General features: G+C 43.0%; 1 protein-coding gene across 12 annotated transcripts in view; it reads left to right on the top strand.

Moving 5' to 3' along the window:
- Positions 1-16,067, top strand: part of Syt16 (synaptotagmin 16) — a 250,862-nt gene that overhangs the window by 209,923 nt on the left and 24,872 nt on the right. For all 12 annotated transcript variants that reach the window (NM_001428632.1, NM_001428636.1, NM_001428633.1 and 9 more), the window contains 2 exon segments: positions 9,440-9,652; positions 15,755-16,008. In NM_001428632.1, the coding sequence (NP_001415561.1) occupies positions 9,440-9,652; positions 15,755-16,008 (467 nt within the window).

Genomic DNA, 16,067 nt, shown 5'->3' on the forward strand with positions numbered 1-16,067 from the left:
CCTTTGATTGGCTGAAAAACTGACCCAGTGGCATTTCAAAACAACCTCAGAGACGGTTTTCTGTAACTTTAATTTCTTTTAATGTCTACTTTTAATGATGGTTCTTAAACACTTTAAGCTCCCTTGTATCCCGTCACCCACAGGAGGTAGTGGAAAAGAAAGGATAATGGGGTTTGCAACCCCATAGAAAGAGCAACAATAACCAACCAGACCCCCAAGGCCTCCCAGGGACAAAACCACCAACCAAAGAGTACACGTGGAGGGACCCATGACTCCATCCACATATGTAGCAGAGGATGGCATTGTCCAGAATCAATAGGAAGAGAAGTCCTTGGTCCTGTAAGGCTCATTTCCCAGTGTAGGGGAATGTCAGGGTGTTGAGGTGGAAGTAGGAGCATTCTCATAGAGGCAGGGAGAGGAGCGATGGGAGAGAGGGAAACCGGGAAAGGGGATAACATTTGAAATGTAAATACATAAAATATCCAATTAAAAAAAAGAAATAAAAAAAGAAAGGATATGGGGGAAGTAGACTTGTTTAGAAATGGTTCTTTGGAGCAAATCCTATCTGCATTGTCAGGAAGTCAGTAGTTTAGTTCACAGGTCAGCAGTGGCAGCTTGATGTACTTGTAAACATTTTATGGATATACCCATACTCTAATTCAGTAGTGTCAGGATAGAAGCAGTGATAGCATAGCCTAGCAGAGACAGGCAGGCCTCAGCCAAATCAGCACAAGTCAGCAGGAGGGACCTGGAGGTCCTCTCTGTGGTTCTCTCAGCAAAGTGAAGATCAGCGAAGATGTGAGACCTACAAGAGTTGCACAGCTAGCTCTATAAGCAAGCCTAGCCCAGCCTCGGCCCCCATCTGTTGAGTCCTTTTTATATTCTTCCAAACATTACGTGTCCTCCATGTGTCTTGCCTCAGCATGCATGTCTGTCTCAGCTGACATCACTCTGCCAATCAGCCCCAGTCCACAGAAGCTGCAACAGACTGCAGCACACCACCAGAAGTTTCTCTTTATGGAGTCCCAACAAATGGAGCTCGACTACAAAATATAAGGCAGACCAACACATGCATGTCGTTAGCAAAGTATCCTTCATCCCATGTCCTCTCAGGTGCTTGCTTTAGCAGCCTTTCTCCTGTGTCTGCTTCAGTGAAATGTTCCTTCACGGAGTCTGCCTTAGTCTTTCACCTGTGTCTACTTCAGGACAACACTCCTTTCTTTGTTACAGCAAAACACCTTCCAACGGACTTTCCAAAGAACCCTTCAGTTTCCTCTTCAGTTTTCAATTTCAGAACATCTAGATATGTTTTGTTGTCTGGTTCTTCATGTTGACTTTCACAGTCCAGCATTCTTTGTGATCATTTTCCCCTCTGATTGTTTGATTTTTGTCTCTGACATCCACTCATGAGTTAGCCTGAGGTTAGTTCCCCTGACTGATTCCTCCCCTGGACATGCATACGTTTCTTGTTTCTCTGTAAGTCTGGTCACTTCTGGCAGTGCACTGGGCACTGTGGATGAAATGTGAGGTCACTGGAATCCCTTGCTTTCCTTGAGGGCAGCACTGTTCTTTTCCAGGTCAAGTGACAGCTGCCTCCTCTGTCTTCTGAAGTGTCAGTTTTGTGTCTAGTTTCATCTTACTCTTGGTCACACTTCTAGGGTAGCCGCTCTAGAGTTTGGTGACAAGACCGAGGTACCTGTCAACTCCTCTAGTTTGACCCGATTTTAGCTCCTGCCTCAGTTTCCCCTAAGTGAGCATCATCTGGTACATCTGTCTGCCCTATCCAGCCTCCAGTTTTGGATTGCATGGATCATCCCCCAGCAGAAATAGTTCAGGTTATTGCCAAAGGTTAAGCTTAGTTCCGATGTAGCTATTGGGGTTCCTTTTCCATGGCTTCCTCCATTTAGGGGGCCCACCCTGCCTTTTTCCAACTGCTCTGATTGATTGCCTTGATTGACGCTATCTCTAATACCTCAAATCAGTAAGGCCTCTGTCTTTGTTTAAGTTTCTTTTTCCCATGGACTTACCTTTTACTTGTAGGAATCACTCTGGTATTACCAGAACTGAAATCATATTATATCTTAACTGATGCGTGTGTGTGTGTGTGTGTGTTACTTCCTGTGTTACTAATTTTAGTGAAAGATTATTTTTCTTTTACTTCTCTTCTTTAAATATTGAAAGTGTCATTTCTTTGTTTCTATATGAAGTACAGTTGTCAAAACACCCCATGGAAAGTCTGGGCTACAAAGTCGGTGCATGAAGAACAACCAGGCACTCGCCCTCCCTCTTGCTGCAGCTAACGAGTTGTTTAACCCTCCGAGATAATTTCATGCCGGTAGGGGTTCTGCTCTGCAGAATCAAAGGCTTTGAGTTTGGTATCTGTGCTTTTCAAAGTTCTTGAAATTCTTAGGCTTTCTCACTGAGAAAGATATAGAAAACGCAAAGCATATCAGGACTAAATAACCCTGTGTGCTAAGGACACGAAGCCTTTAGTGCGTCCACTGGGAAGCATCGAGGTTGGGCGGTTCATAAGCCCTTTCCTGACATGAGTCCAGGACTCTTAGAAGGTTCCCTCTGCCCATAGGATGTGAAGCCAGCTGTCGTCACACCTGACCTCCTTGCTGCTTTTTCATCTAAACTTCTTGTCCTCATTTTTGTCACTGTGGGATTAGCGTTCCTGTAGATATTTGAGCAATTGTCTATCCAAAGGATTTCCCGCAGTTGTAGTTACAGGTGGCACGAGGTACGGCTCGGCACAGCCCACGCCCACCTGTCTCTCCTCTCAGCCGATAAGATGTGAGGAGTACTTACCCCCACCTAATTGCTCTCGTGTGGGTGGAAGGAACTAATAAGCTTGGAGCGGAGCTGCAGTGATCTTTTACGATTTTTTTTTCCTCTCCATCTGCAAAATAGAGTAGAAAAGCTCAAGAAGCCCTTTCTTCGAGTTGCCAGTTGGTAGTTCCTCCCCCTCCCCCTAAATTTTCTTTTCCCTGAAAGAAGCAACAAAATGAGCAGGTGTCGGGCACTGCCCACTTCCAGACAGTGTTGCTAATTCCCACAGAGCACTCCACCTCCAGGCTCACAGAAAGGATGGCAGAGTAAGGTGAGAGAACCCACACAATCAGCTCCATCTTCGATGATCCTAGCTCTTGTGTCTCCTCTTTCCCTCCGATAAGCCTGATGATGAACTTTCAAGTCGAACCCCGAAGAGGCAGGCATGTTGGTTCTTCTGCATGTAAGTGCAATTCTGTGTCAAGGGGCTTACACGCAGGGCAGCAGCATGAGAGCAATTGAATCATAATTAACATTTGGGCATGCAGTGTGCCAAACACGGACTACTGTGAATGCCTGGTGTAGCTCAGTTCTCTCAACAATGCTTAGAAGTAACGCATGCGCGTATGAGAATGCTGAAGTTCCCGATGGGAAGACCACACATTCCTCCATGGAAGACCTCAGGGTCAAATTCTGGCAGCTTCCTTCGTGTTCTTCCTGCACATTCTCGCCTTGGCTGGGTGCTGTATCCGGCAGTTGCTGTTGTACTGAACGCTTTCCTTCTTGTCTCTCCCACCCGGAAGACGAAAGCAGAGTTTCCTTTGCTTTTTTCCACAATCAAACAACTCAATTAAAATTAGAGGGGCATTTTCGTGTTTACTGCAGTAGGGACGCAACCCTGGTGGGCCCTTATCAAGAAGACTTGCTAAGCCTCTCAGTCGTGAACTCCTGCAGTATGAGTTCTCAGCTGTAGCCAGGTCGTGCCTAAACAAAGGGGTCACGCTAGGTGGCCAAGCATCTGAAAGATGGCAAAAGGCCCCGACTTCTCTTTTTGTAGAAGGTGTTTACATGCTGCTACTAACATTGCATCCCAAGGGCTGATCTAAACTCACACACCTCTCTTTCTGAGGTCCCAAAGACAAACCAAGGCACAACTGCAACAAAGGTCACTCTGGGAGCTCATGACATTGGCTGGCTTTCTTGCAGAATGTAGGTGAGGGCTTACTTACAGGAGTGTGGATTCTTCCCCCAAACCAAAAGGCTGCACTGAGAAGTCTCTACCCAGTGGGGGTAAGGGATTTCATATAGCCTTATAGACTGAGGCCCCTCTCCTAATTATTTCTCAGCTAGATACTTTAGCCCCTCCCCTAGGTCGTGTGTATAAACCCTCCCTGATGCCCCCTGCAATGAAGGCAGAATTTCATACACCTTGTTGATAAAGGCATCTGCATATTCAGGCAAGAATCTGGTGACTCTTTCTCTTCCCCCTTTCTATGAGGGAAGGTCAAGATTTGACAACCACTACTATAAGGATCTTTTGTGAGTGGGCCCAGCGGAACTTCTGAAGATGGTGGTAGTTTGGCTTGGAGGACAGTCCCCTGTGACAGCTAGCTAGCAAAGGTCTGTCTATCTGTATTCTGATTGATCGAAACAAACAGAACTTCAATCTGAAGACAAGGTACTTTATCTACACCCAAGATAACTATGAAACATTTTTTTCTGTCATATTGACACGTTAATTGCTAAAGGAGTCAAGATTTGAGTAGAAACCTATCTCTGTACTATTTTCAGACATTTATCTGAAGGAAATTTGAACTTGATATTCACATGGTACTCCATTAAACACTGCCTTCTGTTTGAAGGAAGTGTCATAATTTAGCTGAGTCTGATTTTTCAGAGATTAAATGAAATGAAACCCAGATCAGCTATTTAGTTGTTGATGTAGTTTTCATTTCAAGGCAGGAGACTGGACCATTTAAACAAATAAGAATCAAAATTTGAATCTTGGGAGAAAGTCATTAGGAAGAGAGACCCTGTAGAGTTGCATGGCCACACAGTTCATTGCAAACACTGGAGAACTGGAATTGGTCCTGGCTTGGGCTGACTGTGGGCAAAGATTTTTCCCTCTCTAAACAGGGGACTAGATGCTCACAAGAGTCAAAATACTGTCTCATTTTCTTAGTAAAGGGGCACAGTTTGCACAGGATTTAAGAAATCTGATTTTTTTCCCTGAGGAAGTATTTGGAAAAAGGCAGCCTTTGGAGCAACACACTCTGGACTCGAATCTCGAGTCTGTATTTGAAACTGTTAAGGACTAATACTAAGCCCTAGGGCTTCACTCCTCAAATGGGCATGCTAACAATACTGACTTTGCTTGGTCCTTGTGTGGAGCAAACAAGTGACATTTGTCAAGTTCTGGAGGAATGCCTGGATCCTTGTCTTGGCCAAGGTTCTATGGCTGTGATGAGATGAGAATTTATTTGTGGCTTGCATTAGAGCATTAGTTCATTATTGTAATGGAAGGAAGCATGGCAGCATGCGGGCAAACATGATGCTGGAGAGAGGTAGCCTGGAGTTCTACATCTCAGCAGGCAGCAGGGAGGGAGGGAGGGAGGGAGGAAGAGAGAGAGACAGACAGACAGACAGACACACACACACACACACACACACACACACACACACACAAACTGGGCGTGGCTTGAGCATTTGAAACTTTGTCCACCCACAGTGACACACTTCCTCCAACAAGGCCACACCTACTCCACAAGGCCACACCTACTCCAGGAAGGTCACACCTCCTAAGAGTGCCACTCCTCCTGGTGACCAAGCATCCAAACCTCTGAACTTCTGGGGGTCATTCCTATTCAAACTATCCTGCTGGAGGCTCAGTATGAGACTGTTTCTGTCACTTGGATAGCATCACTGCCACTGCCCAGTGGCATTCAGGAGAGATTTAAAATATCCTTTTTAGACAGAGAATGCTCTGAAATCCTTGGGAAGTGAGGCTTAGAATAGCATCTGTGGTTATATTTAAATCAGATGCAGAGTGATAGGCAGTTATCCTGCGGCCCGCCCACACCCATGGGGACCAGCTGCCTTCTCGCCATACCGCTCTTCCATCTAGCAAAGAGGAAACGGCCTTTTGGGAGACTGAAGGCTAAACGACAAAGCTCTTTTTCTCTTCACCCAAAAGAGTAGTTTAGACATAGCTCTATTTCCTGATGGGATGACATTTGATGATATGTAAAATGTTTAGAAATATAGGTTCTGTGTTCAAGTTCTAGCTTTGTTACTTTTCTTTGTTTTCTTATACAATTTATTGCTTTTTTGCCTCTGTACAATGGGGAAAATAATACTCTGTCTTGGCTAAATGGGATATACAAAGTTCCAAAAAGATTGGATGTTGAAGATATGGTAGATGTTATAGTTACTATACAATTATTACAATAAGTAAGGAGAAGCCTTCCTATGTGACTCATTAGAGAAAATTGTGTATTTTAATATAATTAATAATTTTCTAGGTATAGAAATATTCTACATTGACACATATGTCTGAAATAAATGACTTGTGGCTGTTTAAATTTAAAAACTGTCCTAAGTGTACAAATAGAATCACAGAGTTGGAAAGAGTGCTGATGGATGTCAAAGTCAACTACCCCTCCCATTTGTTCCCTTGGCCACCTTCTAGGAGCTTGTCTGATTCTGCCCTCTAAAGTAGAGGGAATTCACTTGTATTCCTGCTGACCTTTGGTTCTCTCATTTATGTGATGGTCCATCCCATACCAGAATACTAAACTCAACACAAATAGGAATGAGGAAACTATTCATTGTTGGAATTTTCTGATGCTACCTTTGCAGATCATTGAAATATTAATGAGATCTAGTTTCTTTGAACATTTTCCTCTACTGCTATGGTGGTGGGAAGAACTAGTAACATTGAGGTGAAATAAGCAAATTCTCTTGTTCATAGATCAGATGTTCCAGGGAGATCAGCAAGAAATGGATTGGATAGTGATGAATGGACTTGGAGAACTTGCAAAAACTGAGAAAATGATGGAGACATTAAAACTGACCCAAAACAAAGAATAGAGGCCCAAGAGGTTAAGGGACTTAGTCACATAGCAGCTAACACGAGCAAGCATTATAAGGACCTCTCCATGCCCGTTATTCTGCAACTCCAAGCTGGGGGCCTCCAGTTTAGCCTGCTTTGACTCAAATACGGACTTACCCTTCATCTGTAGTTACCACTGTTGGACTTCTGTCTGACTCACTCTTTTCCTTTCCTCTCCCCTACTTCCTATTCTCTTATCTCTTCCACTCTATTCTTTCTTCCTTTCTCTTCTAAGACAGGGTCCCAAGGAACAGTAATTCTTCCACATTGTAGGAGTGCTGTTGATAAGGTAAAACACAAGAATGATTGTGTAGCACATAAAAGGAGCCCCTAGTTTGATTTAAGGGTAAAGGAAGGATGTTCTGAAAAGATACAATATCTGGAAAGAAACCTCAAGACATTTTTAACTAGTCTAGATGGGAGGCTGGTATGAATAGTCAGCCATAGGGAATGGTGTACAAGCGTGTATGTGTATGCTCTGGCTTGTGACAATACTGAGTTTTCACAAAATGCTCAATATTTAACAAGCATTTGCACTTACCATTAAACCAGCCTTGTTTTATGTAATAGGAAGACATTAGTTAACAAAAGATAGGATAGGTTTATTTTGATAGATGTTCTAAAGGAGAAGATGGGATGCAGATGAGAGTTAGTCCAGGGTGGATGATCAGGGAGCTTTCAGAATGCAAGGACAGTCAGTCTGAGACCCAACTGGGGAGGAGCCAGCATTATGAAAGTCCCTGAGAGGCAGAAGGAATATGAAAGGCAAAGAACACAAAATTATGAGCAATAGCTAGAAAGACTAAGAGACTACAAGTGTGCTGGTGGGAAAATGCTCAGGAAATTTATTCTTAAATGGTGTCTCATTAACATGACTCTGATCGGAAAGACCAAAGAACAAGAAAGACAATGTAGTTCGCTGTTGGTAGGAAGGTTGGCTTGTGAAGCTATTGGAGCAGACAGTCTGGAGGGCCTTACAGAAATTCTAGGTGGAGCTTCTGTATGACCTAGCAGTCTCTCTTCTGAAAACACACTCACAGGAGGTCAAAGCCACCCTCTCTTATAAAGATATCCATGCCTCATGTTCATTACAGTGCATGATGTGGAAACCACGGTGAGAGGGGGCTAAAGGATATGTGTGCAAGTATGTGTGTGTATTCACGTGTGAAAAGTCTATTATTTAGCCCTAGGGTGGACTGGATTTCCCATTTGGCACAAAGTGGATGGACACCTTATCACAGCAAGTGAGATAAGATAGATACAAGAAAAATGTTACATGATTCCACTTATATAGAAAATTATAAAAGGAGTTCAGATTATAAAATCAGAAATAATCAAGCTTTCTAGAGTTGGGTAGGGGAGGGAATGAAGAGATGTAGCTCAAAGGATATGACGTAGCAGATATGAAGGTCAAACATTTATATTGCTAAAAACAGTCTCAGTTTCTAGTTAATGTTACATTGGATATTTTTATTAAATATGTAGATCGTAGCCTCTCTTGTCACATATTAAACAGGTAGGGATTTGGGAAGATCAGTTTTTCTCGCTACAGTAACTCTTTCCTCCACAATAGCATAAAACTCAAAAATACCCAATGATACACATGCAAATGTATGTGCACACACACATACATGCATTCATGCACACACATACACATTTGTTCATATATATGGTGCAGTTGCTCATGTGCCTGCCTGTGCATGCCCATGTGGAGGCCTGAGGTTGATATCAGGTATCTTTATTACTCTCTGCCTTATTATTGTTTTTAAAGCAGCCCCTTTTACTGAGCTTGACGCATTGGCTAGACTGAGTGTCTTGAGAGCTCCAGGCATCTGCCTGTACCCACCCCAGCAGTTCCGAGGTTATGAGTTCATGCTGGCAGACTCAACTGTTTACATCAGTGCTGGGGATTCAAACTTAGGTCTTCACGCACGCACGGCAAACACATTAGCCATCAAGCAATTTCCCCAGCCCCAGTAAAATGAATTAAAAACAGCAATTCCGAGAGTTATCTGGGTTGCCTTGAGAAACATTTAGAACATTTGTGATTCAAATGAGTAGAATTCTTTACCCACAGTGATCTCTCTTTAAGGCTAGGGAGCCTTTGGAAAATCCTAGCTGCGAATATCTCTCCTCTGAAGTAGGGCTTGACTCTGAGTGTTTTAATAAATTCGACAAGACAAAGTGTACCTTTCCCAAAGAACTGCACATTGGGCAAATGTGCCCATAACAGCCCTGCTTTTCCGGTTACAGTTATATGCACCATCACCAATCAGCAGGGCTGCTGGCTAGCACTTTGTCTCAAGATGGTCATTATGCCAATGATGGGTGTCCTACTGTTTTCTCCTGGGTACTAGCCATCTATCTATAACTACTCCATGTGCTAACCCTTTGGCCCAGATTTCTGTTTAAGAGTGCTTTAAATCCTTTCTATCCAGTTTGAACTTGTTTCATTAGGCTAACCATCCATGCTCTCTCATTCTTTTCCTGGTTTGTCTGTCTCTTTGTTGGATCACGAAGCTTCACAGGAGATTCATGACTCTTGTTTGCTTCCAGCTAACAGCTTTGGGGATGATGAAGAGCCATCCACATCTTCTGAGAGCGATGAAGATGTGACTAAGCAGTTCGAGATCTCGGTGTCCCGATCCCAGAGTTTTCGTACAGGAGTACCTGAGAAGGGAAAGACAACAGAGTTGGAGCAGAAAACAAAATGCAAACATTTCCTGTGTACCCACCAAGAAGACAGCGCTGAAGGGTCTGCATGTGAAGGTATTCATGGCAGCACATTTCTCCCTTACCTAGTCCAGGGCTGGTCAATGGTAAGAATGCAGCCGAATACTGGAGATACCTTAGAGTCCAGAGAAGGATGAGAATAAACTGTGGAACAGGGGAATGTGTCCAGAATAGTTCAGGATCTCTCAGTGCTTCCCAGGATCTTCATGCTGAGAGAGAGAGAGAGAGAGAGAGAGAGAGAGAGAGAGAGAGAGAGAGAGAGAGAGAGAGAGAGAGAGAGAGAGAGATTCTGGATCAGGGAAATATAATTGGTAAAAGGCTAGAGAGTGCGTGCTCTACCCAACTTCATCTCTGCTTACAGGATCTAGGCTTTCCAGTCTTCTTCTCTCTCATTGGATGTATAGCAGCCACTTCTCTCATTGGATGTTTGGCAGCCAAACAATGGCGGGAGTGGCGTGGGAGGGTGGGTGGTTGTATCTCAGTACCTCTTTCACGTTGTCAACTCGAGATAGGAAAAGGAGAACCAAGGAACTGACAGACAATAAAAGAGAGATTGTGATTTGGCAATGAGAGCAGGACAAGTAGAAAAAGGACAAAAGCTCAACTAGCCAACAGGACCCTGTTTGCAGGGCAGGAAAAGCACGCTACGCTACTCGTCATGCAGTTAGATGTATTGACACAAGCCACATGACCTACTTCACCAAACCACAACATCAATGGCTGCAGACCCTCCTGCCTTCCCTCCCCCATTCCCTCCTGTTCCCTAGGTTCCACTCTACATTGCTTTCTCTCCACCAAGCAGGCAAATGCGGGCTAATGAAAGTTAATAGTAGTTGATTCCCTGGGAGTCGCTTGTTTAATTCTAAAGCTAATGGCTCCATTTCCCAGAAGCCTCGGCGTCTGGGTTCTGATTTATAGAAATGGCCAAGGCTCTGAGAATGGAGACAGTCACTCTCCATTCCTGGAATCCATGATAACTTATCCTTGTCAGAACTAGTAATTCTGAAATTTTGACAGGTAGTGAGAGAAAAGATGAAATTCCCTCTATTGGACAGGAGACAAAGTCTACCACATTGAATGAATTACTGTAAATTCTGAAGAAAATCCAAAGGATTTTTATAGAAATAGCTGCATGCTCAATTTGAGGTCATCAAAGCTGTGGAAAGATTAATGGTTGCTTTCTTATTTTTTTTCTACCCTCTTTTTTATTCATTGTTATAGCAGCGGAATTATTTAATGATAAAGAATAAATTTTTCTTTATATTTTGCCTCCTTTTCATTTAGCTAATTTATTTTACTTGGATTCAGTTTAATTGTGGACAATGCTTCCTGTTTTAAAAAATGCATTAAAATGTTGGACAGTGATATTAAATGCTCAAAAATCAACTTGAGGTCTTAATTTGAGATGAGCTGCAGGTAGCTATGCTTCCCTTAAGTGAGGTCCGGATGGAGTCCTTATGAAGTCATGGCCAATATATTCCAAACCATGCTTCCCTGACCCAAGGCATCTAATTTAGTGTTGATTCATATTGTTGTTAATGCATTATTTTATTAAATAACTCATCTACTCTTTGAGAATTTCATGCATGTACATGGGTATTTTGATCAAATCCCTCCCATCTCATCTGTTCCAACTACCCCCCTAACTTCATTATCCTCCCCTCAGCCCCCATCCAAACCAACTAAATCCAGTTGATTCCATCAGTGATGCACACGTGACCATGGTGATAAGACCATTCACAGGGGCATAGGCAATCTACCAGTAGCCACAACTTCTGTGACCAATGACTCTCTCATCCACCAGCAGCTATCATCTCCAACAGTTCCTTAACTATCCATGCTCCAGTGCTGAGTTGCTTGATCTTGTGCAGGTCTTGTGCAGGCAACCTCAGATGCTGTGAGTGCCTGAATACAATGGCCGTGTTATGGCCAGATGATGTTGCCCAGCACTCCTCCCTATGTTAGAAGTTCTGCCTCTTGTTTTGCAGTTTCATTGACTTCCTTCTGTCTTTACCTCCCTCCCACTTCCATACAGAGTTCCACTCCCTCCTTTTTCCCTGTTGTATCATCATTTATATCCTGCTACTCCCCCTTACCTTCCTCCCACAGTCTCTCTTGTATTTACCTCCCTTCCTTTCCCCAGCCTCCTTTCCCCCCTTTCCCCATTATATTACCTGTATTCTACTATCCCCCACCTCCCTATTGCTTCCCACTCTCCATATCCTGGCAATGGTCCCAGTTTTCTTTCCTGGTTTTGATAGTTATCACAGGCTATGTGCTCTCATCTGAAGATTTGGAGCTAGGAGCTTCCAGTAAAAGAGAAGTACAATCTTTGTCCTTCTGGGTCTGGGTTACCTTACTCAATGGTATCTTCTCTAGGTCCACCCATATACCTGTAAAGTTCATGATTTAATTTTTCCTGTCACGGAAAGCTTGAGTTCCAGGCAGAATATAAGTCTATCGCAGAACTGTTGACTTGCTAGGCTGCTTTTCTATTGGTTTGTTTTGAATGTAACCTTAAAGCTCAGTAAGAGTAGCTGTTCCTTGTAGGCGTTCCTTGTTGGCACATCTGACTGTAGCAAGGAGGCTACCTGTGGCCCAGGAGAGCCATGGATGTGGCCCAGATGCAAAATAATAAACTCACTTAAAGCATTGTGAGACTTGAAAATTCATAATGCTTTTGTGGACTTTTTGAGTGTGAACTTTATAGATGACAACGATGTCAAAAGGTTGGGTATCCCCACTAAGATGTTTTGTAAACGGCAGCTATCCTCTTATTCATATCATTAAAAACAACTCATATCCCCAGTGTCTCTAGCCAGTTTTGTATGAAATGATGTACCAACCAGAGAAATAGGACTAGGAACACACACGCACACACACATGCATGTACACACATACACATACAGTGTGTGTGTGTGTGTGTGTGTGTGTGTGTGTGTGCGCGCTGTATACATACATGTGTGGATTTCTTTGCAAAGAATTAGCTGATTTGATCATTCCGGTAGACACAAAAATCCCCAGCTCTGACCTCTCTGGAACACGCTGTGAAGATGGAGATACAAACTCTCCGGTATAAGCCAGAACTTACATCCATTAGATGCATTTTCTTCTCCTCCCGGGAAGCCTCAGCCGTCTTCCAGCCTGACAACTAATTGTACAGGATTATCTCCTTTGCTTGAAGTCAACTGATTAGGACCCTCAGCCACACCTGCAAAAATAACATCACATTGATTCCTATTAGAATTTGAATAATTGGCACCCATAACCCAGTTAAGCTATCATGCAGGTGGACCGTTATGAATAGTAAGTAGCAATTGTTTTAGATGGGCGATATAGAGTATGAAAGAGAGTAATTAGATAATAGAATTTTCCATTAAAGTGGCTCATAAACTAAACAAGTTGAATACTTTCCCTGACCATATAAATATATTTATATGTAGTTATGACTCTAAGAAGCCAGGATCTATTTCTCTGAAAATAGGCCATTACTTTTACAAATGTGTTTAAGATGATGTGATTCTCTGTCATTGTACAAAAAGGTGGCCCGTTGTTGCAAATTCCTTTTCTTGCTACTTGTACCCCAGACTTGATTTTTCTAATTCATTCCTTGCTTGTCTGTCATGGAGAATGCATTGTTACATTAATATAGTTTTATTTCTTCAGTTATGAATTATGTTTCAAGGCTTGATGTCGCTGTTGAAAGTCCCCACATTACTGATCTAGGTGTTATCTCCATAGGAGTCAAAGTCATGAGACAATTTTATGGGGATAATTTCTTGGCAAAGTTAGATTTTGTACTGAAGTCCTGCTGGGTGCAGCACACATCGATAGATGGCCCACTGTTTAATAGGACACCTCACTGTGCATGTATGTGAAGAATGGGTGTGCTAATTAGAGACTTTGAAGAAAATCCTGCTTTATTGTAGGTTTCTGCATGAGGAGTTTCCTGCATTCTGTTGTTTTCTATGGCTTTAAAAAATTTTGTTTGCCAAGCATCTGAAAGTATGAATGTAACATTTTTTTTGTGGTATCTTGTGAAAGTGTTTGTGAAGAACCTGAACTGAATATTTAAGAATAACACAACAGAAAGAGGAGTTTTTCAGTGACTGGTGTGGTTTTGAAAAATAAAGCCAGAGTCTAAAGCTGTGCTAATATGGCCTACATGGATAATATTTAAAAAATACACACAAGAATGAGTATATGTAAGGTGTATATGAGACTGGGTATAGAGTTTCGTTCTCATGTATACGTGTAGGATGTGTATATATGTACATATGTGTGTGTATGTGTGTGAGTATATGTGTGTGTATTTTATATGTGTGTGTATGTATGTATGTATGTGTGTGTGTCTGTGCATGTCATGTAGGTGCATGTATATATGTGTGAACATGTGTGTGGAGGTCTGGGCCTGATGTTGGGAGTCATCCTTGATCATTCTCTACTTTAGTCATCGAGGCAGGGGCTCTCAACTCAGAGCTTCCTAATATTGTCTAGCCAGCCAGCTGATTTTGGGAATCCCCAGTCTTTGCCACCTGGACACTGAAATTCCAGATAGGTCATCAGCTTCCCAATCTAATATCTATATGGTTTCTTGGCACCAAACTCCAGCATTCATGCTTCTTGGCAAGTGCTTTAGCCCCTGAGCCACTTCCAAGCCACACATTATATATTTTAAGCCTAAAGTGGCTCACTGGTCCTATGTACCCTGGTCACCATGGTTCTTCACTTCTCTCCTGGCGGCTTCAATTATTTGCTCTATGAGTATGCTGGAAGGTTATACAAAGGTTTAGTGAAGATGTAGCTGCAGCTCCAGACTATGTGCGTTTATGCCTTCTGGGAGCCTATGCTGTAGCTGCCCTTCCTAGACTCAGCCGAGGAACTGCTAGGGTTCTTAAAAGTTGAACTAGGGATGTCTCTTGGATGTCCCACTTATTCCTGTCTATGCCTCTCATTTCTGAGAATACTGAGAGGGACTGGAGGCTAAAGAGACGGACATCTTAGCTGGGATGAGCTGAAGTAAGGGCGGGAGCTGTTGCTTGGGAGGAAGTTGCCAGGTTTGCTTTGTCTGCTGACATTGAGTAAACAGGATGAGTGGGGATGAGGGTGTGGGAGAGGAGAGGAAAGAAGAGGCAAAGGAGCGGGGGCAAACAGAGAGAGAAATACTAAGAATTTTATATTGGTAGCAGACATTGGACCTCAATCCTGGAGCTTACAAAGCCAGTGTTTTACTGTCTCAGACATTCCCAGCCCTGCTTTAATAATCTTACTTCTTAATGATATAAGGATGGGTATTTCTGTTAAAGGGTTAAAACAAACTCGTTAGAGCAGATAACCCAGAGGGTCTAGGAAGGAAACAGTTATGTGGAGAGGACCTGTTGCTTCATTCACTCTGTGCTCCCTCGTCTTCTACAGAGAGGCATAATGAGCCCTCTGCTCAGAAGGCTTCAGAAAAGGAGAAAAAGGAGAGAATGCAAGAGAAAAGCACTGAGTTAGAAGGGGTCAGGGATATTCAGGAGGTGATGGTCCTTTAAGTGGACAAGACATAAAGGAGAGAAACAGCCAATGAGAACAGAGGTGGAGGGGATGCTGTGGAAACTGGGGTATAGTGAGGTGGAAGAATCAAGTTTGGGCCAGGCCAGTGAGAATCTAACATTTATGGGAAAATCCTGCTGCTGTTCACCCGATAGATACTGTTTAACACCCATAATGATCCCCGGATGGCTTTTAAAACATATTTCTATGTAAAAAGTAAGTGTTCAGAAGATGTGAACGTTGCTCAGGATCATGGCTCACACATCAGAAGTTCTGTGGCTCAAATACAGAAGCTTTTACTTGTATCAGGACTTCAGGTTTTTTTTTTTTTAAGACAGTTTTTCCTCTGTAGCCCAGGCTGGGCTTAAGGGCATAGTCCTTGCCTGCTTTATTGCACATAATGAACTAGTACTCTTTTTGACTATGGGGTAAAGTTTATCCATCATGTGGGTGGTATTGGTTTTGAAGATGTTATTGTTATGAGTTTTTCCCCCTGTGATCTTGATTATTGTGTTTGCAATTGTTCAATTTCTCTAGACCAAAAGGTATGAGCATAAATATAATACATTTGAAATAGTTTTTTTTTTCTAATTACAAATTTAGATTTGGATGGACCCAGCCAACTCAGTCATTCTGAGATTCGGTCTTACGAAGACCGCCCCATTTCCATTCTCTCACAATCTCCCTGTGAGAGCAGGGACACCAGGCACCATGGCCCTTGTCATCTGGGCGCTGGCGTGGTCCGAAACCTCAGTCGTCCTTGTGCAGATGGCATCCTGGAGACAGAGACAGCGTTTATCAGTCGGGGCTTTGAAGATCCCTATGCCACCCACAACTCCTCTATGTGGAGTCCAGAGGCAAGTTGTTTTCTCTTCTTCGTCTTAGTACCATGCACTCCTTTGTCTCCTCTGCTTCC

The sequence above is a fragment of the Rattus norvegicus genome, chromosome 6 (assembly GCF_021556685.1).
Source record: "Rattus norvegicus strain SHRSP/BbbUtx chromosome 6, alternate assembly SHRSP_T2T, whole genome shotgun sequence".
Taxonomy (NCBI): domain Eukaryota; kingdom Metazoa; phylum Chordata; class Mammalia; order Rodentia; family Muridae; genus Rattus; species Rattus norvegicus.